The sequence below is a fragment of the Salvelinus sp. IW2-2015 genome, linkage group LG9, assembly GCF_002910315.2.
Source record: "Salvelinus sp. IW2-2015 linkage group LG9, ASM291031v2, whole genome shotgun sequence".
NCBI classification, from domain to species: domain Eukaryota; kingdom Metazoa; phylum Chordata; class Actinopteri; order Salmoniformes; family Salmonidae; genus Salvelinus; species Salvelinus sp. IW2-2015.
In genome coordinates, this window is record NC_036849.1 from 30,801,948 (window position 1) to 30,819,673 (window position 17,726).

At 41.7% G+C, this 17,726-nt stretch overlaps 2 protein-coding genes across 4 annotated transcripts; one reads left to right on the forward strand and one right to left on the reverse strand.

Annotated features, from left to right (window-relative positions):
* The first annotated feature begins 2,946 nt into the window (after nt 1–2,946).
* slc25a47b (solute carrier family 25 member 47b) lies at nt 2,947–6,769 on the forward strand. 3 transcript variants are annotated; one of them, XR_011480449.1, is made up of 7 exons: nt 2,947–3,283; nt 3,499–3,542; nt 3,663–3,734; nt 3,819–4,007; nt 4,253–4,577; nt 4,717–4,911; nt 5,243–5,328. XR_011480449.1 is itself a non-coding variant. In XM_023994916.1 (6 exons), exons 1-6 carry the CDS (start codon nt 3,247–3,249, stop codon nt 5,518–5,520), a joined length of 879 nt encoding a protein of 292 aa, XP_023850684.1. In that variant the 5' UTR covers nt 2,954–3,246; the 3' UTR covers nt 5,521–6,769. The 3 variants fall into 3 exon arrangements, 2 of the variants coding, with proteins under 2 accessions (XP_023850684.1, XP_023850685.1); XM_023994916.1 differs by lacking the exon at nt 4,717–4,911 and having other exon boundaries at nt 2,954–3,283; nt 4,253–4,511; nt 5,243–6,769; XM_023994917.2 differs by lacking the exons at nt 3,663–3,734; nt 4,717–4,911 and having other exon boundaries at nt 2,954–3,283; nt 4,253–4,511; nt 5,243–6,769.
* LOC111968936 (tryptophan--tRNA ligase, cytoplasmic) lies at nt 6,691–15,132 on the reverse strand. Its single transcript, XM_024147256.2, is given in 11 exon segments — nt 6,691–7,270; nt 8,113–8,253; nt 8,592–8,765; nt 9,531–9,643; nt 9,940–10,040; nt 11,594–11,661; nt 11,663–11,777; nt 13,581–13,700; nt 13,900–14,008; nt 14,317–14,524; nt 14,998–15,132. Coding segments are annotated over 11 exon segments (1,422 nt in total). The 5' UTR covers nt 15,112–15,132; the 3' UTR covers nt 6,691–7,111.
* Nucleotides 15,133–17,726: the final 2,594 nt, after the last annotated feature.

Sequence of the window (17,726 nt, forward strand, 5' to 3'; positions counted from 1 at the left end):
TCCACATCACCAACAAACTATCATGGTCCAAGCACACCAAGACTGTCGTAAAGAGGGCACAACAAAACCTATTCCCCCTCAGGAGACTGAAAAGGTATTACAGCTACACGATCAAGAGCATCCTGACGGGTTGCATCACCGCCTGGTATGGCAACTGCTCYGCCTCCGACCGCAAGGCACTACAGAAGGTAATGGGTACGGCCCAGTTCATCACCGGGGCCAGCTTCCTGCCATCCAGGACCTCTATTACAGGCGGTGTCAGAGGAAGGCCCTAAAAATTGTCAAAGACTCCAGACACCCTAGTCATAGACTGTTCTCTCTGCTATCGCATGGCAGTACCGGAGCGCCAAGTCTAGGTCCAAGAGGCTTCTAAACAGCTTCTACTCCCAAGCAATAAGACTCCTGAACATCTAATCAAATGGCTACCCAGACTATTTGCAAATGGCTACGCAGACTATTTGCATTGCCCCCCAACCCCCCTCTTCTACACTGCTGCTACTCTCTGTTATTATCTGTGCATAGTCACTTTAATAACTCRACRTACATGTARYTGTTACCTCAATTACCTCGACACCGGTGCCCCCACACATTGACTCTGTACCGGTACCCCCTGTACATAGCCTCGCTATTGTTATTTTACTGCTGCTCTTTAATAATTGTTTTACTTTTATCTCTTACTTTTTTTGTTGTTGGTATTTTSTTAAAGCTGCATTGTTGGTTAAGGGCTTGTAAGTAAGCATTTCACTGTAAGGCCAACACCTGTTGTATTCGGTGCATGTGACAAATAACATTTTATTTTATTTTATTTAATCAATATGAATTCTGAGGGCAGAAATGATTAAATATTAAAGCATTAGACCTCTCAGTAAAGGCTTCAGTCATACAAAAGTTATACTTAAATCCGAACTGGTTCTCTAGCACCCCATGTTCAAGAATTGCCTTTTTCCCTGTATTCAGATTACAACCTCTCACTTTAGGTTATTTGAAAATGAAATCATCTCCAAAACATTTATTTTTAAAACAAGCCATAGAAAGTTGGTTGACAATTTCATTTTGATCCACCAGAAAGACAGAACAAAATTGGCAAGTGTGCAAAGCTGTCATCAAGACAACGATGGGCTACTTTGAAGTATCTCAAATATAAAATATATCTTGATTTGTTTAACACTTTTTTGGTTACTACATGACTCCATATGTGTTATTTCATAGTTGTATGTCTTCACTATTATTCTACAATGTAGAAAATAGTAAAAAGAAAAAAGAAAAAAAAACTTGAATGAGTGGCTGTGTCCAAACCTTTGACTGGTACTGTGTACAGTGCCTTCGGAAAGTAGTCAGACCCTTTGACTTTTTCATTATTCTCAAATTGATTAAAAACCTTTCTTCCTCATCAATCTACACACAATAACCCATAATGACAAAGCAAAAAAAAAAATGTATAGAAAAAAAAAACTGAAATATCACATATACTTAAGTTTTCAGACCCTTTACTCAGTACTTTGTTGAAGCACTTTTTGCAGCCTTGAGTKTTTTCTACAAGCTTGGCACACCTGTATTTGGGGAGTTTCTCCKATTTTCCTCTGCAGATCCTCTCAAGCTCTGTCAGGTTGGATGGGGAGTGTTGTTGTGCAGCTACTTTCAGGTCTCTGGAGATGTTCGATTGGGTTCAAGTCCGGGCTCTGGCTGGGCCACTCAAGGACATTCAGAGGCTTGTCCCGAAGCCACTCCTGCGTTGTCTTGGCTGTGTGCTTAGATTTGTTGTCCTGTTGGAAGGTGAACCGTCGCCCCAGTCTGAGGTCCTGAGTGCTCGGGAGCAAGTTTTCATCAATGATCTCTCTGTATTTTGCTCCGTTCATCTTTACCTCAATCATGACCAGTCTCCCAGTCCCTGCCACTGAAAAACATCCCCACAGCATGATGCTGCCACCACCATGCTTCCCCATAGGGATGTTGCCAGGTTTCCTCCAGACATGACGCTTGGCATTCAGGCCAAAGAGTTGAATCTTGGTTTCATCAGACCAGAGAATCTTGTTTCTCATGGTCTGAGAGTCTTTAGGTGCCTTTTGGCAAACTCCAAATGTGCTGTCATGTGCTTTTTACTGAGGAGTGGCTTCTATCTGCCCACTCTATCATTAAGGCCTGATTGGTAGAGTGCTGTAGAGATGGTTGTCATTCTGGAAGGTTCTCCCATCTCCACAGAGAAACTCTAGAGCTCTGTCAGAGTGACCATCGGGTTCTTGATCACCTCCTTGACCAAGGCCTTTCTCCCCCAATTGCTCAGTTTGGCCGGTGGCCAGCTCTAGGAAGAGTCTTGGTCGTTTCAAAATTCTTCCATTCAAGAATTATGGAGGCCCCTGTGTTCTTGGCTAACTTTAATGCTGCACACATTTTTTGTTACCATTTACCAGATATGTGCCTCGACACATTAGGCATCACAGTTTTCAGATAAATATTATTTAAAGTCACAGAGGGCTATTGCAAGAAACTACATGAGATCCCTTTTTAGTTAATATCCATTATTGACATTTTTTMGGGAAACACTTTTTTGGAGAGTTTGAAATTGGGATCCTTTGCTCCTGACAAGGGCAGTTCCAGACATAGACTCGACATGGAAATGAATCATATTGAAAGTATTTAGAAAATTCCAAAAACGAATCTTTTCCCTCATAAAATTCCCCTAAATGTAATTTGTAAGCTCAAGTTTGACAGACAAGTATTGTCTCGTTTTTCCAGAATCCCTGAAAAGAGACCTGTGAAAATGAAGGTCAAATAAAAAAATATATGAATCTACAAACAATCTCTAATTCATACACAATTATTCTTTATGTTTAAATAATATACTATATTTATATTTTCCAATTAACTCAATATGCCTGTTACAGCTCAGTGATGTTTACTCATTCCCAGAACTTGGCTCAGACTGTTTGTTGCACAACGAGTCATAATTCAATGTGACACAATGCCGGTGTAGCATTTTGATGTTTGACAGTAGCTAGCTACCATAGCTGTGTAGGTCGTTTATGGTCACGTTAGATCTCTATGTAGAAAGCTTTAGTAAACATTTTCTGATGCGACGTATACCTAATTCACCTGAGTGACTCGACGAGGAGAATAATATAAAATTATATTTAGGTCAAAATTGAAGGTCGTGACTTGTGTTATCTAGAAAAACATCATAGCTTAGCTAACTAGCTTAGCAGGCAGACATCTAAATGAATTGAGTTGACCCCCCCCAAAGAGGAAAATATGCATTTTGCAGATTTCGTTGCTGGTTCCGTTGGAGGTGAGCTAAATAACGTTACTGTAATGTGTTTTTGTCTGTTTAAAAYACAAACATCTAAATCATTAAACTTATAGTTGTATTGCTGGGAAATTTGGCAACATGCACCTACACAGGCAAGCGAGGCTATAGGCCAGCTTACAATGTGAAAGGTTGAAACATTTTCAGTGAGTTAGTTACATAATGTACAATGTGATGAATATGACTTGTTCCTACAGGAGCCTTTGGAGTGGCTGTGGGGTATCCTTTGGACACAGTGAAGGTACGTTAAGTATATTTTTATGTGAGCGAGCTTCATTAGTTGTCTGTGCTTATTTCACTAATGTTTAACAATGTGCAATTATCAAACTCAATAACTTATGACTCAATTACCTTTTTGCAGGTGAGAATACAGACACAAAGGAGATTCACAGGAGTTTGGCAATGTATTCATACTACATGGAAGACAGAAGGGGTGAGTGTCTTAAGTGACATGTTAAAACCCCCATATGAAGCGCTGTAGTTTGGACTTGGGGCTGAAAGCTGTGTCTCTCCACAGGCGAATGGATTCTACAGGGGCATGTCCATGCCAGTCACCACTGTGTCCATCAGCTCCTCTGTAGTGTTTGGCGTCTACAGAAATGTCCTGCAGTGTTTACATCAACTACGATCCACCTCCACAGGTTTGGATTTTCTGCCAGCCAAAGTGGACTTCTTCTTGTCCGGGTTGTCAGGAGGTGTTGCCCAGGTAGTCTACTTATAACTAGTATATTAGTCTATACTGTTGCAACGTTACATGACATGGTGCTTGGCATGGCCAATATTGGTAAGTTTCAGTCAATTTAATTAGGGGAACTAAAAAAATAAAAGTTCCCCGACGCAAAACTGGATCATATTCACTAGGAACCAAATGGAAGCAAATGGGCCGAAACATGACCCTGATGACATCATACCAGAACACCTTTGAGTACTCTTTCTCTTGTCCTCTTTAAGGTATCTGTGATGGCACCAGCTGACATAGTAAAAGTACGGATGCAGTGCCAGATGGTACACCAAGGCTTGGACGCTCAGCAACCCAAGTATCGCGGCCCAATGCACTGTCTGCTGACCATCGCTCGTGAAGAGGGCTTCCTCGGACTGTACAAGGGAGCTGGTGCCCTCGCCCTGCGAGACGGCCCCTCCTTTGCCACCTACTTCACTATTTACCACGTTATCTGTGAGCAGCTATCCCCACCTGGGAATACCCAGCCAGGTAAACACACAGCACCTGGGAACACCCAGCTGGGTAAACACACAGCACCTGGGAATACCCAGCCAGGTAAATCACATAGTACTCTGGGACACCCAGCTGGGTAAACACACAGCACTGGGAATACCGCAGGTAAACACACATTGCAGGCCTGGGGAACACCAGCCAGCCTGGGGTAACACACACAGCACTGGGAATACCCAGCCAGGTAAACACATAGTACCTGGGAACACCAGCTGGGTAAACACACGGCACCTGGGAATACCCAGCCAGGTAAACACACAGCACCTGGGAACACCCAGCTGGGTAAACACACAGCACCTGGGAATACCCAGCCAGGTAAACACATAGTCCTGGGAGCACCCAGCTGGGTAACACACAGGCCCTGGGAATACCCAGCCAGGTAAACACATCAGCACCTGGAACACCCAGCTGGGTAAACACACGGCACCTGGGAATTACCAGCCAGGTAACCAGGTAAACACACAGTACCTGGGAACACACATCCAGGTAAACACACAGCACCTGGGAACACCCAGCTGGGTAAACACACAGCACCTGGGAACACCCAGCCAGGTTAACACACAGCATCACTCTGTAAGGATCTTCCAAAGCGTATGCTTCTGTATCTCGTATGCTTCTGTCCTCTTAAGTGTACATGGTTGCTTTTGCTATTGGTCATCATGATTCAGGATCATTTAGTGTTGATTATTTGGTGTCTCTTTCCCCCCCAGAGTGGAACGTGGTTCTGCTTGCTGGTGGACTGTCAGGGATGTGTGGCTGGTGCATAGGGACACCCATGGACGTGATCAAATCCCGTTTGCAGGTGGATGGTATGGGCAAGAGGAGATACACAGGTTTCTTCCACTGCATCGCACAGAGCATACGCACTGAGGGGCCAGGCGTTCTCTTCAAAGGCCTGGGCCTCAATTGCATACGGGCCTTCCCTGTCAACATGTCCGTGTTCGCCATGTACGAGGTGGTTGTGCGCCTCCTCCGACCGAAAACTTGAATTTAAAGGCTTGGGTTGTTCATTAGGTGCCGAATGGACTGAAATAGGGAGGAACTACTGGTCTGAGAACAAATTTGGACACGATGTGAACTAATGAATCCAACCTTAACTTTGAAGACTTGGGTGATAGGATTCTATTTTAATTATGTTTCTCGTGCCATTTTCCATGACTAGAATAACACTCAATCCGTTGTGTTTATGTTGTATCACTATTCACCATTGCCTCAGTTGCTGCTATGTGATTTTTATATAGTGCCATACTGCACTATTAAGGGGAAACTCCAATTCCTCAGTAAGATTTATTTGAAATATTCCTGCATAGTATTTCAAGGGAAAATGTGAATTGAAAATGAATACTGAGCTAAAACAGTTTAATGGTAGTTCTCAGATTGTTTAGCAATAGGGCCTAATAGTTGTCACACCTTTCAGGAATAGTACTACAGAAACTTACTTCATTATTTTGACTTACCTACTTTTTACACAACATTCCCTCACTGACCTTAGAACATAACAGGGGTGTATTTTACACCGCAGGATCACTTGATTTCAATGGCTAGAACTGAAGCTGACGGACAGTGTGGCTTAGAAAATATGAAGTTTTTCTGAATACTGTATTAATGAAAGTTACTTGTCGATCATTGCCCAAATAATTATCCCACTGTTCATATCGCTCCTGTCACAGCTCGGAAACGAGCGTCTTTGAAATAGGGCCACCATCCAGCAAACTGCAGTATACRGGGGGTCGGTCATCAGTATTTAGGAATTGATTAACTTCTGCCACAGGCTTTCACCTCACCTTCGGTATGAAAGTGAGCAAAGCCTGAGAGCTGAGGCTAGGAATTTATCAACTTTGCTCAGAAAATGTAAATATACAACTTTGCTTTGTTACTGGATCCAAGCAGTATCAATTATTTGTCCTTGACTTGGACAGTATTTTCAATGGTATTGTCTAAACTCCCAGTTCTCAAAATACTGTGAGTCATTCTCTGTATACCACATGTACTGATGACCCTGTACTTGTGATTTGGTGTTTGAGAAAAAACAAACAAGTAGCGCATCTGATTTTGGTGTGAGTGAAACGTATAAGGGAGTTTTAACACGCACAAACATTTCAGCAGTGTAAAGTTAAAAAATTAAATATATATATATTATTTAATGACTGAATAAAAATTCACAAGACAGACATTATTTTATTCATCCAATGGTATTGCTGTTAGCACAAACCAAAATAAAACTTCCTTTGTCAATGCTTAGTGAGTTTGTGTGAAGCCATATCATAGTTGATTAATCATTAGACATGAACTGTTCAGCATGGGGATATGTAGGTGACACATTTAAGTTTCATGTTTCTAGTATGGCGCATAAGACCTGGGCCACATTTAGTAGGAGGTTGTGGAACGTTGCAGATAGAAATGCCATGAATAGACTAGACACGATTCCTTTATTCTACATGTCAGAGGCATATCCTACAAAACATATTTATATCTGAACGTTCCACAACGTTGTGCTCTGCTGAACACTGCCTTGCTGAGGTCTGACCTCTAACATTGTGTCAGGACTGAGCACATGAATAAAACTGGCTACGCACGGGCTAGAAACTGAAATTTAGAGGTCTCGGGGTCATGAACTGCTTGACGGTCTCTTCTGTGACCTGCTTGCGTCTCTCCTGATGGGATGTGATCATTGGCTGCAGGGTCTCTATCAGACGCTTCTTCAGATCACCGGTTAGCAGGGCTCCACTGGCGTAGTCCTGGAGACAGATAAATGTAAAATGTAAATGTAAGTCATTTAGCAGACGCTCTTATCCAGAGCGACTTACAAATTGGAAAGTTCATACATATTCATCCTGGTCCCCCCGTGGGGAATGAACCCACAACCCTGGCGTTGCAAGCGCCATGCTCTACCAACTGAGCCACACGGGACCACGGGACCAGATACAATACAGCAATGAGTGGGATTATTATACTTATGACACAATACAGCATAGAATGGCCTTTATTTCCTGGAAATCATTAGCCTGGTGGTCCAGTCTGTTTGTGCTTTAGCCACTCCTCTTTGCCAGGCCAAACATGGCATGACATCAATAGAATAGATGGCTACAGCACATCATGGGAGAGGGACCAGGTTAAAAATCTAGCTTTGTTTTCAGTAAATCTAGACAGTTAATCATTCGGATAAGACTTTGACACACACAAAGCATCATAGTGTTCATTTGGAAAGATTTGCAGAAAACAGACATGAATTTTGTCTGGGACAGTCAAATGTCCCGCTGCGTCCAAGAGTTTTGATACCAAATAGAAAACTTAGTTTGCTTATTTCTTATAAAGATCAGGTTATTTTTCAACTGTGAGGGTAGTCATTGATAGTATGGTTGCGTGGGTTAAAAACACCAATTCAAATGTAGGGCTATGTAGCTAGGTAAAATAATAAATATACACAATTCAAAATGTAGGACAGTGTGGCTGTCAAAATAACACCAGATCCTAAACCTTGACAGCAATACTGTAAAAATGTTGATCCATGTCTCTCTAATGTTCCAGTCCAAGTGCATTGGGTTCTCTGGCATTTGTCCGGCAGCACGCTCCCCCTCACCTGTCGGATTTTCTCCAGCTGCTCGTCGTCCTCCAGGAAGAAGGTCAGGTACATAAAGGACACGTCCACATTGGGGTTGCCGCCATATTTCCTGTGCTCCTCTACCGTGTCTTTTCCCCCGGAGAAGGCGTGCTTGTTCACCTAGGTGAGGACAGCAAAAATGACAACTCGAACATGAATTACAGTTTTTCCCTCGTTTCCTGTAAACCATTCTCTTATCAATCGATCAAATGTAATATGATTTCCATTTCAGGTGACTGTATTTGACTGCCATGTGGAACTGATACAGTAAATGTACTGTATTTAGCTATAAAGCCCTGTTTTACATTGTCAAGTGACCTCTTTCACACTACTAAGCTGGGCTGTACTGTGCCAGTCTGGTTAAGCATTCACTATTGATAGAAAGGACGAGGTAAAAATAAAATACCCGAGCCAGTATAGTTGGAGTGGGCAACAGGGTATTAGGAAGCTTTAAGCACCTTATTTTTGATCTGCTTGGGCGTGTCTGTGAGGAAGATGGATGAGTTGGCGTCGCTGGCGGACATCTTGGTCTGGGCCCCTTGCAGAGCTGGAAAGAAGGTAGAGTGCAACAGGGCAGGCTTGGGGTAGCCGATCCTGGGGGCCACATCCCGGGTCATCCGGAAGTAAGGGTCCTTAAAGGGGCAGAGGATGGATATATCTTCACAACCGTTATAGTGCTCTAGATGTAAACGCTACATTGAGTCCCAGTCAACTTAAACATATCAGACTGAACTTTACAGTTCTTTACTCTCTCAGTGACATGCTGTCAGACCCTGCTACTCAGATCCTTCTGATTTTAACCTTGCAGGATTTTATTCTGGCTAAATGAAAATAAAGTCACAAGCATAGTCTGTAGAAAGAGAGGTTGAGGTTAATCAGTTGCCACAAGTCAGAGCAGTGTAGATGATCAGTTAAAGCATCCAATTTCTAAAATTAACTGTTAAATCTTTAGCAGACAGTGTCCTGGTTGTTAGAGGTTAGCAGACAGTGTGTCCTGGTTGTTAGAGGTTAGCAGACAGTGTGTCCTGGTTGTTACAGGTTAGCAGACAGTGTGTCCTGGTTGTTAGAGGTTAGCAGACAGTGTGTCCTGGTTGTTAGAGGTTAGCAGACAGTGTGTCCTGGTTGTTAGTAGGTTAGCAGACAGTGTGTCCTGGTTGTTAGAGGTTAGCAGACAGTGTGTCCTGGTTGTTACAAGGTTAGCAGACAGTGTGTCCTGGTTGTTACAGGTTAGGCAGACAGTGTGTGTCCTGGTTGTTGAGGTTAGCAGACAGTGGTGTCTGGTTGTTACAGGTTAGCAGACAGTGTGTCCTGGTTGTTACAGGTTAGCAGACAGTGTGTCCTGGTTGTTACAGGTTAGCAGACAGTATGTCCTGTTTGTGCTGTGATGCTTGACTGACCTGGTCTATGGCACAGGGAATGAGACACTGGACATCTTTTCTGCCCTTGAAGATCTGAGGGAAAGAGCTACTGAACGACGGAGCGGCCTGGATGGCAGGGAAGGCGATCTTTCCTGGGATGGGTGAGAGAGGGAGGAATACTTAGCTTTTAAAAAGCATTCACCTGGGCTGTATTCATTAGTGCACACCATAGTAAAACGAAAATTAGCGTTTCTTATTGGACAGTTAGTCCCTCCTTGTTTGAGTTAGTTTTCCCCCCCTTTAGGTTTCTAGTGAATATGACCCTGATCACATTGTAGCAACACTATGCTACTCAGAAAGTGCTCATTCATAATGAAAGTGAAATCCCGGGCATTTGTATAATTCCTCAACAGGTGTTGACTCAATTCCTACAAGTCGTCTCTCTTACCGATGCAGTCACTGTCGCCAAATCCAAAGATGCCTTTGACCTGGTTGAAAGTCACATGCTTCTGTACTTTCACCACATTCCTGTAGAAGTCTGGGGACGCCCTGTAGAGACAAAACAATCAGGGTTAAGAACAATCTGCAAAAAGGCAACATAGCTGACATGCCTCATTATGAATTAGAATTTGTTCTTAACTGACTTGCCTAGTTAAATAAAGGGTAAATATATATATATATATATATATATAAACTCAGCAAAAAAAGAAATGTCCCTTTTTCAGGACCCTGTCTTTCAAAGATAATTCATAAAAATCAAAATAACTTGACAGATATTCATTGTAATGGGTTTAAACACTATTTCCCATGCTTGTTCAATGAACGATAAACAATTAATGAACATGCACCTGTGGAACGGTCATTAAGACACTAACAGCTTACAGACGGTAGACAATTAAGGTCACAGTTGACCTTAATGCTGTGCGTTACAGGGAAGACATCCTCCTCCCTCATGTGGTACCCTTCCTACAGGCTCATCCTGACATGACCCTCCAGCATGACAATGCCACCAGCCAAACTGCTCATTCTGTGAGTGATTTCCTGCAAGACAGGAATGTCAGTGTTCTGCCATGGCCAGCGAAGATCCCGAATCTCAATCCCATTGAGCACGTCTGGGACCTGTTGGATCGGAGGGTGAGGGCTCGGGCCATTCCCCCCACAAATGTCCGGGAACTTGCAAGTGCCTTGGTGGAAGAGTGGGGTAACATCTCACAGCAAGAACTGGCAAATCTGGTTGCAGTCCATGAGGAGATGCAGTACTTAATGCAGGCTGGCTGTTACTGGCTGTTACTTTTGATTTCCCCCCCCCCCCCCCTTTGTTCAGGGACACATTATTACATTTCTGTCAGTCACATGACTGTGGAACTTGTTCAGTTTATGTCTCAGTTGTTGAATCTGTGATGTTCATACAAATATTTACACATGTTAAGTTTGCTTAAAATAAACATAGTTGACCGTGAGAGGACGTTCTCTTTTTGCTGAATTGATATATAAAAATAAATACCACTAGCAGGAATCAGATGCACTTTAAAATAGGAAAGTATTGTTACCGTGAGCTACTTCTATTGAATGATAACCATCAGCCTTTAGTATCTCCCAGTCTCATCAGGCTGAGAGCATACCCCACACAGAAAATAATGATGGTGAAGAATTATGATGACAGAAGGCTCATGAGAGAGAAAGGTTGAGCGCAATGTAGCCTAAATCTAAATATTATTTTAAAGTTACTGCACTATAGCACCACCTCTGGGAGATCAGTGAACAGATATGGTATAAAAAATATATATATATATATTTAAAAAAAAAAACTATTCTTTAGTACTCCCGTGATGTATAAATGCAGAAAAGAGCATGATGAGGGAATTCTGAAACGACTAATATTTAATAGTACTAAAACACACAGTACAGTCCCTGCACTCTGAGGCCCATGGCCCATATCCAGAAAGCATCAGTCAATCTAGGATCAGCCACTTAGATCATAACGAATAGCATTAGATGACCAGAGGGGATCTGATCCTTGATCAGCACTCCTACTCTGAGATGCTTCCTGGAAAGTGCCCAGAGACGTAGTGAGACAGAGGGGTCTGTGTTTAGTTAAATACCCCATGTAGTCCAGATCAGAGAAGATGAAGGTCTTGTTGATGTCGAAGCCGCAGGCGATGATGTCCTTCGGCGTTCTCCACGGCGTAGCGTGGACAGTCCTCCAGGGACAGGTCCTTCCACAGGTACTTCTCATCATCCGTCAGCTGGATCACCAGCGGGATGTCAAACGTGTCCTGCAGCCATCTGGGAACAGGTGGAGAAAAACCCTTCACTCTCAACTCTGATCTGAATCCACTGCCATTCGATCGACCTTAAATCACCAAGTCAGTCTAACGTAAACCTGACTTGAAACTGGGGTTTAGGTATCTGTTATTATAGACAGTGTGTATTACAGTATCTGTTATTATAGACAGTGTGTTATACAGTATCTGTTAATATAGACGTGGTGTTATACAGTATCTGTTAATATAGACAGTGTGTTATACAGTATCTGTTATTATAGACCGTGTGTTATACAGTATCTGTTATTATAGGCAGTGTGTATACAGTATCTGTTATTATAGACAGTGTTTATACAGTACTGTATTATAGGCAGTGTGTTATACAGGTATCTGTTATTTATAGGCAGTGTTATACAGTATCTGTTATTATAGACAGTGTGTTATACAGTATCTGTATTATAGACAGTGTGTTATACAGTATCTTAACACACTGTATAATAACAGATACTGTATAACAAATACTGTATATTATAGACAGTGTGTTTATACAGTATCTGTTATTATAGACAGTGTGTTATACAGTATCTGTTATTATAGGCAGTGTGTTATACAGTATCTGTTATTATAGCAGTGTGTTATCATATGTGTTATTTAGACAGTGTTTAACAGATATCTGTTATTATAGACAGTGTGTTATACAGTATCTGTTAACACACTGTATAATAACAGATACTGTATAACAAATACTGTATATTATAGACAGGTGTTATACAGGATCTGTTATTATAGACAGGGTTATACAGTATCTGTATTTATAGCAGTGGTTATACAGTATTTGTTATACAGTATCTGTTAACACACTGTATATAACAGATACTGTATAACAAAACTGTATATTATAGACAGTGTGTTATACAGTATCTGGTATTATAGACAGTGTGTGTTATACAGTATCTGTTATTATAGGCAGTGTGTTATACAGTATCTGTTATTATAGACAGTGTGTTATACAGTATCTATTATAGACAGTGTGTAATAAAGTACTGTATTTGTTATTATAGGCAGTTGCTATACAGTAGGTAGGGTCTAGAGTGTTTCCCGTCTGGGACAAAGGGTCAGCGACAAAGGTCAGGGATGTACCATAGTGTAGGGCTGGGACAAAAGGTCAGGGATGTACCATAGTGTAGGCTGGGACAAAAGGTCAGGATGTACCATAGTGTAGGGCTGGGACAAAAGGTCAGGGATGTACCATAGTGTAGGGCTGGGACAAAAGGTCAGGATGTACCATAGTGTGGGCTGGGACAAAAGGTCAGGATGTACCATAGTGTAGGGCTGGACAAAAGGTCAGGGATGTACCATAGTGTAGGGCTGGGACAAAAGGTCAGGGATGTACCATAGTGTAGGGCTGGGACAAAGGTCAGGGATGTACCATAGTGTAGGGCTGGGACAAAAGGTCAGGGATGTACCATAGTGTAGGGCTGGGACAAAAAGGTCAGGATGTACCATAGTGTGAGGCTGGGACAAAAGGTCAGGGATACCATAGTGTAGGGCTGGGACAAAAGGTCAGGACAAAAGGTCAGGGATGTACCATAGTGTAGGGAGAACTTTAGGTGGTTCTTAATGGTGTTCAAGTCCATCTCACTAATACTAATCAGGGTTGGGGCAATTCCATTTTAATTCCAGTCAATTCAGGAAGTACACTGGATGTCCAATTCTCTTCTATGCTTTTCACAAAAAAAAAACTCTGAATTTGGTTTACTTTCTGAATTGACTGAAGGGAAATGGAATTGATCCCAACCCTGGCTACTTATACTGACAGACTCACTTTGTGAAGATGAAAGAGGATGAGGTGGCCATGTGCAAGGCCTCTGAGGAGGGTCTCTGCCCGTGTAGAGGTAGAAAGACTGTGTTCTTCTCATACGCGTCCAGAACCTGGTGCATATCTCTGGAAAAAGACAAACAACAGAGTTACAGCATATGACACATCCTAAAATGCCCCCAAGACAAGATGAGAGCCGATTAAGACTAGATGTTTACTACGTGTATCAATTGCTCATGCTCAATCCCGACAGATAGAACATAAAGGCAGATGTGCAGACAGACCACCCTCTAGAGTACATCAAATAACTGACTAGCATACTGACCTGTGAGAGAAGAAGATTCCTCGGCGTAAAAACCGGTGTGCCTTCTGTCCCGAGACTCTCTCTATTCTGTCCACCAGCTCTTGGTCAATCTTGCTACTGCCAAACCTCACTGAAAAGAAACGTCAGTACCACAATTTACCCATACCATTAATTATGCTCTGACTAAATAAAAAAAAGAGTTGGACATTAGATAACGTCCATGTGTTTGAAGCAAGTTTACAGCAACGTGTGAGATATTTGACAATCTCACATAAAGGCTCACTAATTTTCAGAGGCCCAACTCCTAACTTGAAATTCATACATAACTCGGACAATTCTTCCATCAATGCATGATTTACACATTTGTCAAGTGAAGCGTGTGCTGTGTATAAATTCGGATTCTGCCCAGAGATCTAACATTATGCTTTCCCCTCTGACCTATCAGCTTGTCGTAGTCTACTCCTTTAGCGTTGTGGTGGAGGACGTTCCAGGGGTCGACCATGTCCTCCCCATCTGCAGCTGGCCCGTTGTCTTGTGAAACAGAGCATTCTGAGGGTGGACATCCAGTCTTGTAGTCCTGACCTGTTACCTGCTTGTAGTCCACTTTTAGCTTCAGCAGCAACTGTACAGCAGCATCAATATCAGCCTGCAATCCAAACAATATAAGATAAAAGGTGTTACAATAACATCACGGTGTCTCATTATCATGGTCATGGAATAATTCACTATACGAAGACAATATTGACCAGTGTTGTATCGTGACTGTATTGCACAACACTTAGCAACTTATTATGACATGATACAGTATAAAAACACACTGGTTGTGTTTTTTAACTAATAGAAATCATCCCCATTGTAGATATTTGTAAATATGTATATGTTATAGGCACTTAGTTTTATATTAGTTGTAGCAGTAGTTTGTAGTTGTAGGCCTATTATTAGTTTTACAACTTTTTATGCCGTTTTAATTGTATTTCATTGTTATTATTGGACCGTTAGTATATGCCATATTATTCTTGTTACTAAGTATTGTATTTTGGGGACACTTGAAAACGAGATGGTTTCATCTCAATTTTTATCCTGCAAAAATAAATGGAATAAATAAATCTAAAAGCTCACTTTTGCAGCCTTTTCTGTTTTCAGAGTTCGGACTGTGTCTCCTTGTGATGTTAGTTTCTCATTATAGGTCCATTGGGTCATATCCCCAGCCCCGTCTCCCAGACAGTCTGTCATCTTCACCTTGGTCAGAACCTAAGAGATACAAGATTGTGTGACACAATTTCATATACAGTAGTTTACGTCAAGTAGCATACATGCCATTGCATTAGTTAACAAGCTATCTAGTATGTCTTGTCATAAGATGACATTTTGCATGGTAAAGATAAGGCCAGGATTTTCATTTCCCTATGCTAGGAAAGTAGCTAGCTAATCTTGGTTAACTCAGCACTAAAATCTCCGGAATTTGTTCAGTAGTCTGTCCACTAAAAATGACTAGCTACCTAATGTACGGGGTATTTAAAATCAACAAAAACACACATTGCTGTCAAGGGTGGGTTGAAATAATTTCCACAAAGAACAGCCAATGGATATCTAGTTTTGCTTGGTCCATGAAGCCACCTGAACAGAAAGGAAGTTGGTTGTGATTCAAGAACCACTCTCTCCACTGCTAAAGCTAGCTTAGCATGGTGGTTAGCCCATATGTTTGCCAAACGTTGTTCTGATCTACTCTACCACGCCATGACAGTGGCTTTCGGGTGATAGGATGTTTTTTAAATAAACACGAGTGCATCAAAGGAAATACTCAAAATATTTTAGATTTTTAAATATTCCAAATGTTTCAAATAATTCAAATGCACGCACCTTTCAGATTCATGACACCGGTAAAATCAATCATTCCACTTGCGTCAGCCTGCTTGTTGGCTGGGAAGTGTTTCAGGGCAAATGTATCCCCTAACAAACAAATAGTTGATCTATTCAGTTCCACTGTGAATTTATTTACCGTAATAAGAGAGGTTATACATTGTTGTCATGTCAAAGAGAAAATCCAGTTACTTCGAATGAGAAGGACATAAAGAGAAATGCATAAACGACAATGTAAGTCTGTTTAAAACGTCGACGGTGCTTGTCGGAATTGTTTTGGTTCGGACTGACTGATTTCAAAATAAAAGTTGTCAAGCGCTGTGCGCTAAAGTAAAGAGCTTGAGATATAATTACAACTTTTATTTCGAAGATGTGGATCATTGGGTTCCTGCACAGGCGTCACACATTTGGAAACTGGACAAAATTGATGACCTACATACATTTACTGTACTTCTCCTGAACCACTGAATTGTAAGTAGCGTTAGCTACTGCTATTATCCCCACGTCATGTACTAGTGACATAATGTGGTAGTGGCATATCTGCTATAGACACAGGAAGATATTGCTATGCAGCTTCTTGGTTGAGTTACAAAGCGAGCTAACTACTGTGGGTTAGCCATAGAGCCAGAGATTTTTATAACTAACCCATAGCTCATTGTTCGACTGTATCTTGTAAAGGGTTGCGTCAATCAAATCTGGTATCAGGATAAAATGTGATTCAGAGTCACCGAATATACTTTAAGTATTTTTATTTAACACAAGCGATAAATGGTAAATGCAATTTTCGTATATACGGGTTCACTGTATCACCACGCAGGGTAAAGCAGAGTACTGACTAGAATAGTACAAACATCTTTTATACTGGGACAGAGGTAGTTCCAACTTCAGAGTTGGCCTGTAGTATAGGCTCAGCGTGGTTTAAACTTGCTAGCCTATCGGTGGTGCCCAGGCTGGTCCCAGCCCCACAGCACTCAGGATTCAGATGTCCGAAAATGTTGTTGTGAAGATTGAGCTGAGTTGTCGGTTGCTACACATTCCTCAGTTCCTGTTTTCTTGTTATTCAGCATTCTTCCATCTTGTCTCAACCTTGTGGTTTGCACAGTTGACACCCTAGATTAGCAACAGCTTTACTGCATTCCCGCTATGTTTGTGCAACACTATAATAGCTGGGTTAGCAACACACTATGTTTGTGATTAACATGTCCTATTTATATAAGGCATACATTTTTGTTAAAAGGAGAACAAAACCATCCTTCACAATCTGTGATGGAGCTGTTGTGCCTGGCTTCAGCGCGTAGCCAACTTGAGGGTTCATGTTCGCTAATGCTAAGTGTAAGCCGTAAATGAACTGGGAAATGCCGTCAAAACGTCTTTAGAAGCCTTGTGATTGTTTTGCTAATAAAAAAAGTACATTCAGATCTGCTTTCACTTTCTAAATCAAATCAAATGTATTTTTTATAGCCCTTCTTACATCAGCTGATATCTCAAAGTGCTGTACAGAAACCCAGCCTAAAACCCCAAACAGCAAGCAATGCAGGTGTAGAAGCACAATCAAAAGGAAGATGAGCGGAATCCATTTTGTATCAACAAGTTGTATTTAGTTCTTACCATAAACAACTATGTCACCATGCTTTCTCTATTTGTTGACATTGATGTTAGAGAGGTGCAGCTAGGAAACTCGGGGATGAGAGTTGCCCACTATCAATGACAGTTTTTTTCTCAGTCTTATGTGGCAAATACCACCTTCCTACTTGGTTATGAACGCAGCGTAATAGCCAGCTAGCTAACTAAGGTGAATGGGGCAAAGGACAGAGGGGATTCTTCTTATTCTTCTTTAAGATTGGGTTGGCGGATCGCATCCACATTTTAGGTGCATACATCAAATAAAATTGTATTTGTCACATGCGCCAAATAAAACAGGCATAGACCTTACAGTGAAATGATTACTTACAAGCCCTTAACCAACAATGCAGTTTTAAGAAAATCCC

What these genes read in the sequence shown, in the direction of transcription:
- slc25a47b (XM_023994916.1), top strand. Translation starts at nt 3,247, where the DNA reads ATGCATTTTGCAGATTTCGTTGCTGGTTCCGTTGGAG. An exon ending in CGTTGCTGGTTCCGTTGGAG is followed by an intron (nt 3,284 to 3,498) that starts GTGAGCTAAATA and finishes TTGTTCCTACAG; the next exon opens with GAGCCTTTGGAGTGGCTGTG. An exon ending in ACCTGGGAATACCCAGCCAG is followed by an intron (nt 4,512 to 5,242) that starts GTAAACACACAG and finishes TTTCCCCCCCAG; the next exon opens with AGTGGAACGTGGTTCTGCTT.